The sequence below is a fragment of the Candida orthopsilosis genome, assembly GCF_000315875.1.
Source record: "Candida orthopsilosis Co 90-125, chromosome 5 draft sequence".
Taxonomy (NCBI): Eukaryota; Fungi; Ascomycota; class Pichiomycetes; order Serinales; family Debaryomycetaceae; genus Lodderomyces; species Lodderomyces orthopsilosis.
Window position 1 is genome coordinate 526,367 of NC_018298.1, and position 14,079 is coordinate 540,445.

At 36.4% G+C, this 14,079-nt stretch overlaps 6 protein-coding genes across 6 annotated transcripts; 3 read left to right on the forward strand and 3 right to left on the reverse strand. All coding sequences in view use genetic code 12, as the record gives it.

The window, feature by feature from the left end:
- Positions 1-17: 17 nt before the first annotated feature.
- On the forward strand, positions 18-1,742 carry CORT_0E02480 (Dph2 protein; the record flags this gene model as incomplete). The annotated part of the gene is made up of 1 exon (XM_003869918.1): positions 18-1,742. One exon carries the CDS (start codon positions 18-20, stop codon positions 1,740-1,742), a length of 1,725 nt encoding a protein of 574 aa, XP_003869967.1.
- Positions 1,743-1,969: 227 nt separating this feature from the next.
- Positions 1,970-3,091, forward strand: CORT_0E02490 (hypothetical protein; the record flags this gene model as incomplete). The annotated part of the gene is made up of 2 exons (XM_003869919.1): positions 1,970-2,070; positions 2,164-3,091. 2 exons carry the CDS (start codon positions 1,970-1,972, stop codon positions 3,089-3,091), a joined length of 1,029 nt encoding a protein of 342 aa, XP_003869968.1.
- Positions 3,092-3,195: 104 nt separating this feature from the next.
- CORT_0E02500 (Spc2 protein) lies at positions 3,196-3,705 on the reverse strand (the record flags this gene model as incomplete). Its single annotated transcript, XM_003869920.1, has 1 exon — positions 3,196-3,705. One exon carries the CDS (start codon positions 3,703-3,705, stop codon positions 3,196-3,198), a length of 510 nt encoding a protein of 169 aa, XP_003869969.1.
- A 678-nt stretch (positions 3,706-4,383) lies between these two features.
- On the forward strand, positions 4,384-6,360 carry CORT_0E02510 (Mag2 protein; the record flags this gene model as incomplete). The annotated part of the gene is made up of 1 exon (XM_003869921.1): positions 4,384-6,360. The coding sequence occupies one exon, from the start codon at positions 4,384-4,386 to the stop codon at positions 6,358-6,360; it is 1,977 nt and encodes a 658-aa protein (XP_003869970.1).
- Positions 6,361-6,477: 117 nt separating this feature from the next.
- Positions 6,478-7,713, reverse strand: CORT_0E02520 (hypothetical protein; the record flags this gene model as incomplete). The annotated part of the gene is made up of 1 exon (XM_003869922.1): positions 6,478-7,713. One exon carries the CDS (start codon positions 7,711-7,713, stop codon positions 6,478-6,480), a length of 1,236 nt encoding a protein of 411 aa, XP_003869971.1.
- Positions 7,714-10,311: 2,598 nt separating this feature from the next.
- CORT_0E02530 (Nmd5 protein) lies at positions 10,312-13,461 on the reverse strand (the record flags this gene model as incomplete). Its single annotated transcript, XM_003869923.1, has 1 exon — positions 10,312-13,461. The coding sequence occupies one exon, from the start codon at positions 13,459-13,461 to the stop codon at positions 10,312-10,314; it is 3,150 nt and encodes a 1,049-aa protein (XP_003869972.1).
- Between the last annotated feature and the right edge of the window lie 618 nt (positions 13,462-14,079).

A 14,079-nucleotide genomic window follows, 5' to 3' on the forward strand; every position in this document is an offset into this window, starting at 1 on the left:
ATACTTTACGTTAGTGAATGGTGTCTTTCGTTGTTTTCTCGGAATTTTTTCTTTGCACTCGCAGTCATCGCACGGTCTCGATAGAACCATCGCAGTATAGTCTACACCACCAGTCCTCGTATATGCATTCAGAAGAACCTGTGGCACCAGCCCTTTCGACATACCAAGATGAATCGACATTCTCATATGATAAAGTTCAATCAACGCACAAGGAGAGAAAACATCTCCGTTTGAAAAATCCCGATGATCACGATGAGGTGCTTTGTAAAATACGAGATTACTATTCATTGCCTGAATTAGTTGAGAGATTATCTGAGTTGGACCGAGAAGAACCAAAGTATAAACGCATAACATTACAGTTCCCCGATGAGCTAATATGTGATTCTGCTACTATCGTCCACTACATACAAGAGAAACTTGGCGTCGATGCAACAAATCCAAAACAGAAAATCTGGATTCTTGCTGATACTTCTTACTCGGCTTGTTGTGTTGATGAAATAGCTGCTGAACATGTACAAAGTGATTTAGTGGTTCATTTCGGAGATGCATGTTTGAATGAAGTGGCCAAATTGAATTCAAAGTATGTGTTGGGAAAACCAGAAATTGATGTGGATGAAATGGTAAGGCAGTTCCAAGCCAGGTATAAAACTAAGGATAAAATTGTCTTGATGGCTAATGCACCATTTACTCATATACTATATCAGTTGAAGGGCAAATTACCGGAATATAAAGATGTGATCGTTGCTGATTTGATTGTGCCGAGTTCGAAATCGGAAATAATTGGATATCTGCCAACAAATGATAACGAATTTTCCAAATTCAATCGAACTTTCCCCGTGGAAAATATATCTGAGTATGAGTTATTTCATGTAACTATTCCAGAAGCTCCAAGATTATTACAACTAACCACAAATTTTGCATCTGTAACCACTTACGATCCTGACACAAACACAACGTCACAGGGTCCTTATCCCAACTTAATGAGACGATACAAATTTGTTCATGTTGCTCGAAGCGCAGGTACGATCGGTATCCTTGTCAATACCCTATCATTATCAAATACAAAGCAACTAATCAACACGATAAAGGACAAGATCAAAATAGCAGGTAAGAAACATTACATCTTTGTTGTGGGTAAGCCAAATGTCGCCAAATTGGCCAATTTTGAAAGTGTTGATCTTTGGTGTGTTTTGGGTTGTGACCATCAGGGTATTATTATTGATCAAGTGAATGAATTTTTCAAACCTATTGTTACGCCATATGAATTGTTGCTTGGTCTTAGTGATGAGTTGACGTGGACTGGTAAATGGATTACTGATTATAAAAGTGTGATTGAAGACTATAAACAGGAGCAAGAAGCAACAGCAAAAGAAGGGGAGGGTAATAATGATGAGGCTAGTTCTGATGAAGAGCCAGAGTTTGACCCTGTTACTGGTAGGTATGTGAGTATGTCTAGACCACTTCGACAGATTAATCATTTGACTATCAAGAATGAGAGTGAAAATGAGTCTATTGGTAATGATGAAAACAGATTAGTTGAGAGATTTTCCAACAGTATCGCTATACGTAGCACTGTAAGTACATCAGCAATGCATTTACAAAATAGACAATGGACTGGTTTAGGAAGCGATTATGCCGAGGATAATAGATCTGATGGGGAAGAGGAAGGCGCTTTGGCAGTTGAAGGAAGATTGGGTATTGCTAGAGGCTATGATTTTGATACACAAGAGCAGCAAGAATAATCTCAAGTGGGAGTAATTCTAGACCATGTAATTACGGGGTCTTTTTATATATTTTTGGTATGTATATATGACCTGTTAATGATTGCAAACAACAAAGCATATTTATTTTCAATTATCGTAATGTTCTCCTTTCTTTTCAAACTCAGCTACCCCCAACTACGGTTTGCTTATTAGTCTGTTTGCTATATCATCCTTTGCTACTTAATTACTCCTTGCTAACTTAAATTATGTGTGTTGCATATTTCAATCAACCAAATCAAGGAAGAAATTGGACTGAAATTATTCTTCTCATTATTGAAGTTTTCACATTCATTTTATTCTTCATATCGTATGTTTATAACCACCAACTAATCTAGATAATACCACACGCACACAACAACAACAACAACAGCGAAACTTCATATTTACTAACAATGGATAGGTTTTTCTCCTTATGGTGGACTCCACTACCCTACATTCTTTTGGCTATATTCCTCATTTTGGTGATTGTTAGTTTTATTTTATATTTTGTTGAAGGGTACAACTATCCACGTGGGAACCAATGGAAGAGCCTAGGACGCGGTGATATTGCCTTGGTAACTGGAGGATCAAGTGGATTAGGTTTGGAGATTGTTAAATCATTCTTGATGCGTGATGTTACGGTGTATGTACTTGATCGAAATCCCGTTCCATTGAAATTAGCCGAGGAATCAAAGCTTCATTATATTGCTTGTGATCTAGGAGATGAATGTGAATTAAAGGATAAGTTAAACAAATTGGTTCATGAGTTGAATGAACAGAAACAGTATATTAGTGTTCTTGTGAACAATGCCGGGGTCAGAGATCATCGATCGTTAGTGAATTTAAGTTTTGATAAAGTCAAGGCCATGTTTAATATCAATACCATACTGCAGGTTTACATATTACAAAAAATAATATCCAATCATTTATCGTATAATGGAAATGGTAAATTGTCTATCGTTACAGTGTCCTCCATATTGGGCACTTTTGCACCAAAGAATTTATCAATTTATTCAGCAACAAAAGCATCACAAATCATGTTGCATGAGTCATTACAACAAGAATTGAAACAGTTTCCCAAGATTAGATTGTTATTGGTGACTACTGGACAAATGAATACGGAATTGTTTAAAGATGTGAAACCCACTAAGCAATTTATTGCACCCGTGGTAGATCATGTTGAATTGGCTCAAAAAATCACAAAGAGGGTTGATAGAGGGTATATGGGTTGTTTGGCAGCACCAATGTATGCGAATTTTCTTCCAGGAATAAGAACAGCACCATTGTTTGTGCAGGACTTCTGTAGATGGGTGAGTGAGATCGATGATAAGGTCAAGGACATTATTTAGGGACAAGGAGGATCATAGACGTTATAAAGAGTTAAACCAAGCGTGGTTTCTCTGATTAGGACATTCGTTAGCTATATATTTATAATAGACTGAAGCAAAATAAGCTACTCATGCTTTTTTCCAACTCTAGATATTTCTTCACTAATCAATTTCGTAAATTCGTCTCCATTGAAATATCCAATAACATCAAAAAACTTGTTAAAGGGTATTGACCCATTGACAACATTGTCTTTAGCGGTAATGGTGACATTATAATTAGGGTCATATTTATTCACATCTGACGCAATTATTACTTTATTACCCTTGGAATCCACCCCAATATATTTGACATTTTTGTATTTCAAATTGATTAGGAACAAGATAGCATTAAGCAATCCATAAACGATACAAGCTGTCACAGTATATGAATAAATATGCTTAAATTCAAACTTCTTATCAGCAAGAAATAATAGACCAGCAATGACAACTGTTGATAAGCCAAGTCCTAGTTTTAAATCTGTTATGGTAAATGATTCTTCATATCCTAATTGTTGTAATACTAAACTTAAATTTTCATCTGTGGTTTTTTGTAAATCTTTAATTGAATTGAGATTGGTTTTCTTTAGTTGTGACATATTAGAAGGGGGCAGAAGTGGGTAAGAAGTTGGTTCTCTAGTAAAGATATATGATCAATGGAATAAACTAGTACTTTCGGTGGTTGATCCCCAGTGAGTTTTTTTCTCAGTATTTAGTGTTACACGTAATACACACTTTTAAACCCTTTGATGCCAGATAAATCAAGTAGAGTTGAAAGCAAGACATAAAAAGATCCCGCTAACAGTGGCCATGACTCTAGATATGTGAATCTCAAGGACATGCCAATTGAAATATATATACCCTGACTAACTTGTATTTTTGAATACAATTGCACGTGCATGAATCAGGTGCATGTTTGGTAGCGCGTTTCGGAAGTCATAACATCCAACTAAACACCCTTTTCTCCCATTGCTCTGTCTCTTCTCTTACAACCACAAGCAACCCAATTCTTTCTCCTGGTTCTTCCCACAACTCTTATTGTGAGAAAAACATATAGGAGAAGATCCTCTATCCCTTTCAAAAAAAGCCATCACTGAATAGCTAACAGTGTCCTTTTTGCTAGTTCGAAATAGGACCTCATTTGCTGTTCAATTTTTGCATATACAGAAGAGTGATTACTCAGCTTTGCGTATATCATCTGCTTAGCTTCAAAGACGACACTTGAATCGGTGTTATACTATACTTCCCACCCCCAGCATGCAAAAGTTTGTCCGCTGATGACAAGCTTACCCCCTTTTGATAATCCAATGACTGACAACAAGAACAAGTTCACTGGATCTGGTTCCAAAACTCCTACGCTTCAACAGCAACAGCAACAGAACTTCAACAAGAGGACTAACGGCAAACGAGCACAGAATAACCGTAGCAAATCAAGAAAATTCGATCACAGAAATGATAACGAATTGACTTCATTGGAATCACCGTTGACTCAAGGAAGAAAAGTTAATGGAAATAGTCGCAAGAATCAAATTTCCATCAACCATTTGCTAGATTTCCAATCATATCGTGACACCGAACAATATGCAATGAATCATCAACGAGACCGTGCAAGACGAAGGTCCAGTAGTCACAAGAAAAATCAACCTGTCAAGGTTCAACTTGCGGGCATGAAGTACATCAATGTAAACTTCAAATTTGTTGTTGATTCAAGGTTAGATTACAAAGTTCAGCAATTGGATCCCAATGTACCTATCGATGTTACCAACATTATGTCAATTATAGCCCCAAAAGCTAGTTGTCCAATCTGTTTAACTGACGACATAATCGCTCCTCGTATGATTGTTTCATGTGGTCATATCCTTTGTTTGAAATGCGTTTTGTCATTATTAGAGCACGAGGTTCCAAAAGCTAAAAAACGGGAATCTGCCGCAATAGTGGAGAAATATCGTGAATGTCCCTTGTGTTTTTCAATTATTCGAAAGAATGAATTGAAACCAGTGATTATTCGATATATTGATGAGCAATTCGAAGTTCCTAAGGTGCGTGATGAAACTGTTTTAACATTGATGATGAGAGACCTGCACAAGATTTTATCTATGCCAAAAGCGATTGCTGTGTCGAATCATGTAACAGATTTTCCTGACATTAATCAGACTGATTTGACATCATACCTGAGAATATTCAAGGGTGATCATAACTACATGACATCAATGTATGAGGTGGAGAAGGCGCAAATTGTTGCCAACCACGAAGAGGAGAAGGAATTGTATGGTGATGATCTGGCGTTGGTTCAACAAGCCTTGTCTCATATAGACCAGGAAGTGGCTGATTGGACTTCTAGACTAGCTGCTCCATTGAAGAAGGACCATAAGCATGCGCATCACTATGACGACGCATCATTGCCACTTCCATTGCATCAAACATTTTATTACTATGAAACCGGTTTCAATGCTGGATGTACATACGTACTTTCTCCTTTGGATATGAAAGTATTGAAAGCAACTTATTCCAATTATGAGAGCTTGCCCACGAGTATAGTTGCTAAAATTGAAAATATTCGCTATGAAGAGTTGTCTCAAGAAACATCAATGACCAAATACAAATATCTTAGTCATTTACCCATTGGTACACAAATCGGATTTCTTGAATGTGATTGGAATAATAATGAGTACGTTTCACAGCCCATTTGGGATATGTACAAGAATGATTTGGTTAAGCGATCAAAGAATTCAAGCAAGAGATTCTTAAGAGAGGAAAGAAATAGGAAACGAGCTGAATCTGAAGAGGAATTCAGATTAAGGCAATTTTATATGGAAGAGAATGGATTTACCAGTGAGGATTTAGCGAATGGAAAAGGATCATTTTCAAGTTATGATATCAGTAATCGATTTGCATCATTATCAGTTAATGGAGGTCCCATGCCGCCATTATCAGATAATCCATTATCAACCGAAAGTGAAAATGATAACAATGTTAACGATGAAGCTGAGAATGAAAACGCGGTTGATGACGATGAGAACGATGCATATGTCACTACTGTTTGGGGCACAAGGATTAAAAAGTCTCAAGATGTTAATAATCTCCCAGAAATTGCTATTGAAGACGAATGGGATGATTGGGATGCCGATGGGTTAATCCGTAAAGCTCGAGAAGAGAATAATGAAAATGATGGTGGGAATGATGTCTCCGGCAATGGCGGAATTGGTCATGGTAAAAAGAAAAAGAAAAAGAAGTTGATATTGATGTCATCTTAAGGGAATGAAGTTACATGTAATGAGACAGGGTACATTTTAGTCTATTGTGGAATTATAAATAGTATTTAGGCAAAACGGTTAAAGAAGAATTGAAAATCATATAAGCATATTTTCTAATCAGTTAGCAAGTAGTTTTTTCAACCTTTTAGAATTGAAGGAACCAATAGTTGTGACAGCAACATTACAATTCAGCAACACATAATCGATGCTTTTTGTTGTTTTATCAATTATAATTTGGCGATGACCAGTTGCATCACGTTGATTCTTCTTCTTCTTGGGAACATTATCCGCATCGTCAACATTTTTGAATCTAAAACTAGCATAATCTCTTGAGCTTTCCTCATCCTCCTCAACAATTTCAACAATTTTACCACTGGACTCCATTTCATAATCAAGTACAGTTACATTTTCGGCATTTTGCTTATTTTTGCTCTTCTTGTCGCCAAGCATCACTTGGTAATCCAAGTCTGTAGTGGGACTAGTTTGACAATACGCATTACGGAAATTCATGCTTGGATATTGTAAATGTAATCCAATTGTAGCAGACGCTCCTCCATCAGTATTTTCATTGTCATTCCGTCCAAGTTGAACAAGATTATCCACTAATGAAACCACATGTCTATCAATCAACTTTATATTCTTGGTATATACATTCAGTTTCGACAATTGGAAATCAATATCACCAAAGGAGGCTCTGAAATATTTTTCATCTTGATAATAAACTTGATGAAAATCTTGAGTGGATACAGCTATAGCATCAATTTTCTCAGTATTAACCTGGTGGACCATTGATGTGATGATTTGAGAATGATCAAGTCCTTCATTGGGTCCAATTAAAACTAAATCAATTTCAAAATCAGGGTAAAATTTAGGAATGAGTAGGTTCATGGCAATGTTTAACGCATTCATAGCATCACAGTTGATATACCATGCATTGTGATTACTTGGATCCAGTCCATACTGATTATTAAGCACAACATCCTTCTCCTCCTCTTCCTCCACTATTTCTTCCTTTAAAACATCATCCTCAAACACAACTTGTTTTGCTCTCTTTTGATTCTCATTACTCATTTTAAAGTAATACTTTTGGTGCACCGGCAACAAATGTCCATACTCTCCCCCGTCTCTAATGTCCTTAATACCAGGGGTGAATTTAATAGGAATCAGGAGGTTCAAATTTTGTTGATATAAAGGAGCCATTAAAATGACATTATGACCCTGTTGTTGTAAATGTGATTGTAAAAATCGCACATTTTTCGACGTCCAATTATCGATTGATGTAAGGAGGATATTGAGGGAAAACGTGGTTGTAAGGATACATTGAAATATTAGGGTGGAAGTAACTAGTCTCATGATTTAGTTGGTGGGTGGAAGGGGGAAAACGTATGGATAAAGGTTAAAGATATGTCGGAACTGGTACACTCATGAAGTGGATAACACTAGTTTCCGTTTACATTATTAGTATTTGAAAGAAGGAATGTGTGCTGTATTTATAACTCTTTTTATTACCCATACACACGTTTCTCTCCTTGTTTTATCATCTTTGTGTAGCTAATGATAACGGGTGCAAATAAGCTCGAACAACAACGTGCGTTATTTTTAGAGATGAGCGGCTAATTTTATTTTTAGGAAATTCCAAAAAAAAAAAATTGCTGTCACCCTCGTGGGTTTGGTCTGCAAAAGCTACACAAACATTGTGGAAGTTTAAAGTTTTACGGCGTCTAATTAATAACTTACACAGTTTGAAATATGCCCATAGTTTCAAACCTCTATTGTTCCCTTGTCTACTCCAATATATTCTGTGTACAATTTTAGACGATAGAATTATATACAACTTCATTTCATTAATTTCCGAACTTTTTCATAAATACTGTGTGCCTGGCGTCTGTATAGACAATAGCTCAATAAAAAAACTTGGTTATGAGCCTGATCTTTATATCATTTTTGGTTTCAAACTTCTTTACACTGCCATCCCAGCACGTGTGCATATTATGAGTACAATTAAGCTGCGTTTGTTTTTTCTTTCCGTTGAGATTACATTTCCGCTCCTTGTATCTGCTGGACCAAAGTTTTACGAACAGCCCTGCCAATGTTGACTACCACCATTGCTTATGTTAACCGCGCTAATCTTACATTCTCTCCTCTGTCTTGTGACTTTTTCAACTATAGACAGTTCTATCATTCTCCTTCATGCACCTTCAGTCGAACTAAAAATAGATTAAATCCCAAGGACACATCCGATATCACTACTCAACAATATATATAACCAGAGATGCTATTTATAGCACCAACAAGGCTTTAAAAAATTGGGACAGGCTTTTTTCAACTATTAACGATCAAGTAATATCTGGTAAGATCAAGAACTATGCCCAAACACCAAATGTCTTGAAATAAACTAAACAGATGTGTAAAATGTTGTATATATAACAGAATTCTCAACATCAAGGGGTAACAACGAATAACAGAGTCGTATATGCATGGGTATAAGACTCAAGGTAAAGACAACAGAGAACACCCGCTTTTCAGAGCTCTCCCTTAAAATGGACAACTTTTGTGGCAGTTGTCGTACTATGTTGTCTAAAAATAGCTCATTTAGTGCACATTTAATCAAGCCCCCTATTCTATGCGCCGATAAAAGTGGACGGAAATACTAAGGCTAACGAATTATTCCAAGAGCTCGTTAATACATGGCCTCTCAACTTTTACTCCAAGTGGTGCAAAGTTTAGTTGTTCTTGATATATGTAGCCACTCTAGCTATAACTGTTGGATCACTCGCACAACATTTCTCGTGAGTCCACTTACATTCATTGAATTGTTGATTCTCAATTTTTTAAGACCGTGCTTTTTGGTTTTCAACTGGAACATGATTTAACTACCAAAACAACCCAACCAAATGTTTTTGTAGAAGGCTCAAGTTTGTCAATTACAGTAGCAAAATGTACATTATAATTGAGTTAGTAACCACGGCTATGAAAATATTCAAATGCATCTTTTTTTGACCTATCGAAACAAAAGACCTGTTGGTTTTATTATTTCAAGTAATCGAACAATGCTTGAAATCAATATTATAAATAAAAGTACGAATAAAAATCTGCTATTCCATCGTCCAATGTCCTCATCAAGCATATCCAATCAAATTTGGCTGTAGAATGTCCATAACTTAGTCAATTCTGTATCAGGATTAATAATGAATTCAAGAAACCGTGTCTTATCCAGGACCTTTGATACTTGACTCGTAAAAATTTAAGGATGCTTGTTATCTCACATCCTACCAATAGTCATGCAATTGCGAGAGCAGTGTGCTGATTAAGCTTTAATAACCCAAATGCAAGCATTAATTAGTGGCACGAACTCAACTCTTGAAAAGCTGATCCATCATTTACCAAATCCGTGATCAAATTAAGCGCAAGTCTACCTTTTAACGTTGTGGGTTATCATTAGTGTGAATCTTGCAAAAGTCGTATTCCTAGATCTAAATTTAAGGTTGGGAACAAATAGGGAACAGCTGTATTTGCAACACTCAAAAAGTGCTATACGAGTTCCAAATTGGATGTTATTTGCAAAAATAATTGTTTATTTGGTTACTAATATCCTGCTGGTGCCGTGTTATAGAGGAGTTTGAGAAAAACTGATGTTATTTAACATTCGATGCAAACTTAAGGTCTGTCCTGCAAAAAAATACGCTACACCCCACTTGAGAAGATTAGAATAAGTAAGGTCCTATGTCATCAATTACACATCCGATACCAGATCGTTTCCAATGTTGAGGATCATTACAGAACTAAGTCTCTATGGGATGTTCTGTTTTATTTAAAAATCTATTTACTTAGTTGTCAAGCCACTGAGACGAGATGATCAAACATCACACTGCAATATTGAAACATATATAGTACAGGCGTGTCTTCTCAACATAAACCAACACATCAAGCTACCAAATCCTTACATTTCCATTACATGTTAATCAAATCAACTATCAACTTTTGGTCGTCTTCACTCAAATTACCAAATAACCTTTGGAAGTGGTTCACATTATTCTGTTGAAGATCATGTAAATACAATTTGAAAGCCTCGAATATATTGACTTCATCCAAGGGCGTAGTTGCTAATGGATCCTCAAAGATTTCCTCGTCATTGGCATTGTAAAATCCCAGATGCGCCAAATCTGCATTTTCTGCTTCAAGAAATTCTGTATATTGACGAATAGCATCCTCATCTGCATCGTCTTCTCCATCGCCACCACCAACATGATCCTCATGTCCTGCTTCATTAGCCTCGATATCATCAAAATCCTCTTCCCATTCATCGTCACCATCATTGCCGAAACTAGCTGATGAATGGAAAGCTTGGTTTTCACCATTCAAACCATCGATGTCTTTTCTCTTTTTCTCTAATTCAGGAATAGCTGTTGATAAGAGTTTTAGTACTTTTACATACTTGTGAGAAATCTCTTGCACAATCTCTTGGGGTAACGTATCAACCTTAGATAAACTTATCAAACCCAACAATGATAACTTTAAGTCGTACACTCTTGATAATTGTGGAATCATTTCAAACCATTTGTTGAAGAAATCCACCAAGTGGTTGGATTGTTGAAGCAACATGATTACCCCCTGACAGTTGTAAATTAACGATGCAACAATAACATTAAATGAATTAACGGCAAAAGCACTAGTTAATTTCCTGTTTTTTAATTTGTCAAAATTTTCAAGATCAAAAGAAATTAGCTTAGAGACGAATGGAGCTGCTTTCTCCTCCAAGGTCAATACAAATGTTTGTGCAAATTCAAAAGCGAGATTCAAATCAGCCACACTTAACTCATCTTCATCTGATATGATCATTTGCAATATAGTAAACATTGACCTAGCCAATGCATCATTGTTCTTCAACTCTTGCTTACCAAAGATCAAAAAGTTTTGCAAACATGGCATTAATTCTTCAACATACATCAAGGCTGACCCATTTTGAAAGCTCTTGTATAATAAATCAAAGTTTGACCACATGCAGGGAGTAATTGATCTCAATAAAAAGATCGAATTATCCATTAACTCACCAACTTCAGCATAGAACTCATCCATTTGATTAGTGAATACAAATGCAATAACAGGAGAAAATATCTCCTCCAATTTAATACAAATCTCTTGAGAATTTTCAAATGATAGAAGGACAGTAATCATGGTATTGATGAACCCAACTGCCGCCATTGACTTATCCCCTTGATCTTCATAGTTGTTGTCAAAATCATCAACATCAACTTGGGATGCATCATTAACCTCCACTGCAAGACGCATAAACTGGGACACCAACTTGCTCATTAAGTCAACACCAAAGGGTTGCAATTGTTCAGAAAAATTTTCCACACATTCTTGCATCACTACTGAAATGGCGTCATTGTCAATTTCGTTTGACATTTCCAAAAGCTTAGACATGGTAGGTAAAACAATAGTTGCCAACACTTGCTTGAACTCCTCAACAGGTATAAATGCTTGTATGGCCAATGCACTGTTAAATTGAACTGGCAAAGACACATTTTGGTCATTAAAGTTTTGCAAAATGCCATGAATCAATGTCGACAAAGTTTGATGACTAGTGAAATTCACATCCGAAAATTGTGAACAAACTTCAATGGCCCTTGCTTTGAGGAAATCATGTTTTGAATTCAAATTGGGAATAACCAATGACGACAACATTGGTTCGATAGATGCATCCTTGGGTAAATAACCCGAAACGTTTCCCAAAATTCTCAATAAACCTTCTTTCTTTTTAGCTGCATCCAAAGTTTCCTCTGGAAATTGCTGCAATTGGGCCAATTCATTTTGTATTAGATTAATGATTGGTTGCAAACAGAATTTTCTACGTTTGTGTAAAGCTGTGGCGATAAACCCTAGCGCCGCAGATTCAGCATTGTTGTAATCTCCGGTGATATCAAAACATAAATTGATATATTCTTGAGGGTCTTCCTCGTAGATCTCTAAAATTTGGTCAGTTGGTACAATGACTGGGTATACTAAATGAGTAATCAATGTTTCAAAATATGGTTTAATCAATTTCCAAGTAGATTGTTCAACGACACAATGACTCAAAAACTCGAGAAGTTGATACAAGGCAGTCATACCTAACCATCTATTCCCATGGCAATATTCCTCTGTAATAGTTAAAAATTGCTGAATGAAATGGGGAATAAACTCAGTAAGAAACAAATCATGGAAATCTTGATAAGATACCTTTCTACTCAATGTGTTTGATGAGGCATATCGTATGAATAACCGCAAAATGTTGGCAACAGCCCACTTGTAACACTTGGAGATTTGTAAAAATGATTTTTCCTGTTCAGTTAAATCAGAATTAGTTACATAAGTTGGAGGGTTCATATTGATCACTGATGCATGGAATTCACCCCAAGCAAACACCTGGTCCCTTGTGCGTAATGGCTCGGGGAAATCATAGTACGTGACATACTTGTACGACTTGAGTATCATTTTCAAAATTTCTGCCTTGAGTTCAGTTATTTCTTGCCCATCAGAGACACTCTTCACGATTGAACTTCCAATTGTCAACAAGTATGGAAATACCTGTTCAATAATGGAGTACAATTTTGCCTGTTTCACCTGGTTATCAGTCCATTTGAACTTCCTAGCAATCTCCTTGAAGCACAACATTGCCGTATATAAATGATCTTCCGAGTTCAGCAGTTGCGATAATAATTCCCCAGTTTGTTGCAATAACAGGTCCCAGCTGTCAAACTCTAATGAAATCAATAATCGCAAAACAGGGATCAACTGTTGTTTAATGTGATAATCACAAACAAGAATCACCGGCAATAATCGATCCTTTATAACAGGTCTCTCGTCGTTATCTATGCGAAGTGTGCTTGACTCGTCTCTAATGTTCCAAAATTTAATCACTCGGTTTTTGAAATACACAGCTGCTGCTTTCTTTACGTGAGCCGGTGTTTCGGGTTGAGCTAGAATATCTAAACAACAGCCGAGAAAACCGGGCTGTATAGACAACTCTCGAAGCTTTGCCTCTGCGTTATTTCTAGCTTGGACATCAGTTAGTAAAGTACCAGCAAAACACTCGAGGATTAGGCTTGAATTGATCATTGCGGCTATTGTAAATGAGTCTTTGATTCTGTCGAGTGAAAACTTCCCTTAGTGTAATCAAAAATTTTCCTTAACAAATTTTTTTTTCCTAATTTTAGCTTAAAGAGCTTGATGAGATGACGTATGGTCTAACTGTATGGAATGTTTAGCTCCAGGGACAAGTATATAATATGTTCCCATCTTAATCCTGCACTGTGGTACATACAGTATATGTCTGGTCTGTATTTTTCCATTTAGGATCACTCACCTACCATGATTTAGTAGTTTTTGAGAAAGGATGAAAAACAGACTCTAATGGGCATAGTCATCTCAATGCTGTTAAAATGCAGTTTTGTCAAATACATAATTAAACTATCTCATTTTAGAGTATCGGATCATCGAACAAAGAAATATACGATTCAGTTCACTTTACGTGTTGCCCCGTTTAAAGTAACATCTGTCATCATCCAGGAACAGTCCCAAATCTCTTTAAACTGCCCTTTTGAGTAACCTTCCAAGAAAATTACTGGGAAGGACTTGTCTTGTTCTCTACTAATCATCTGATACTTTACTACATGTTAAGTTTAGCTTTGATAATCGGAGCATTAAGATGTCGGGTATACTAATTTACTGAAAAAA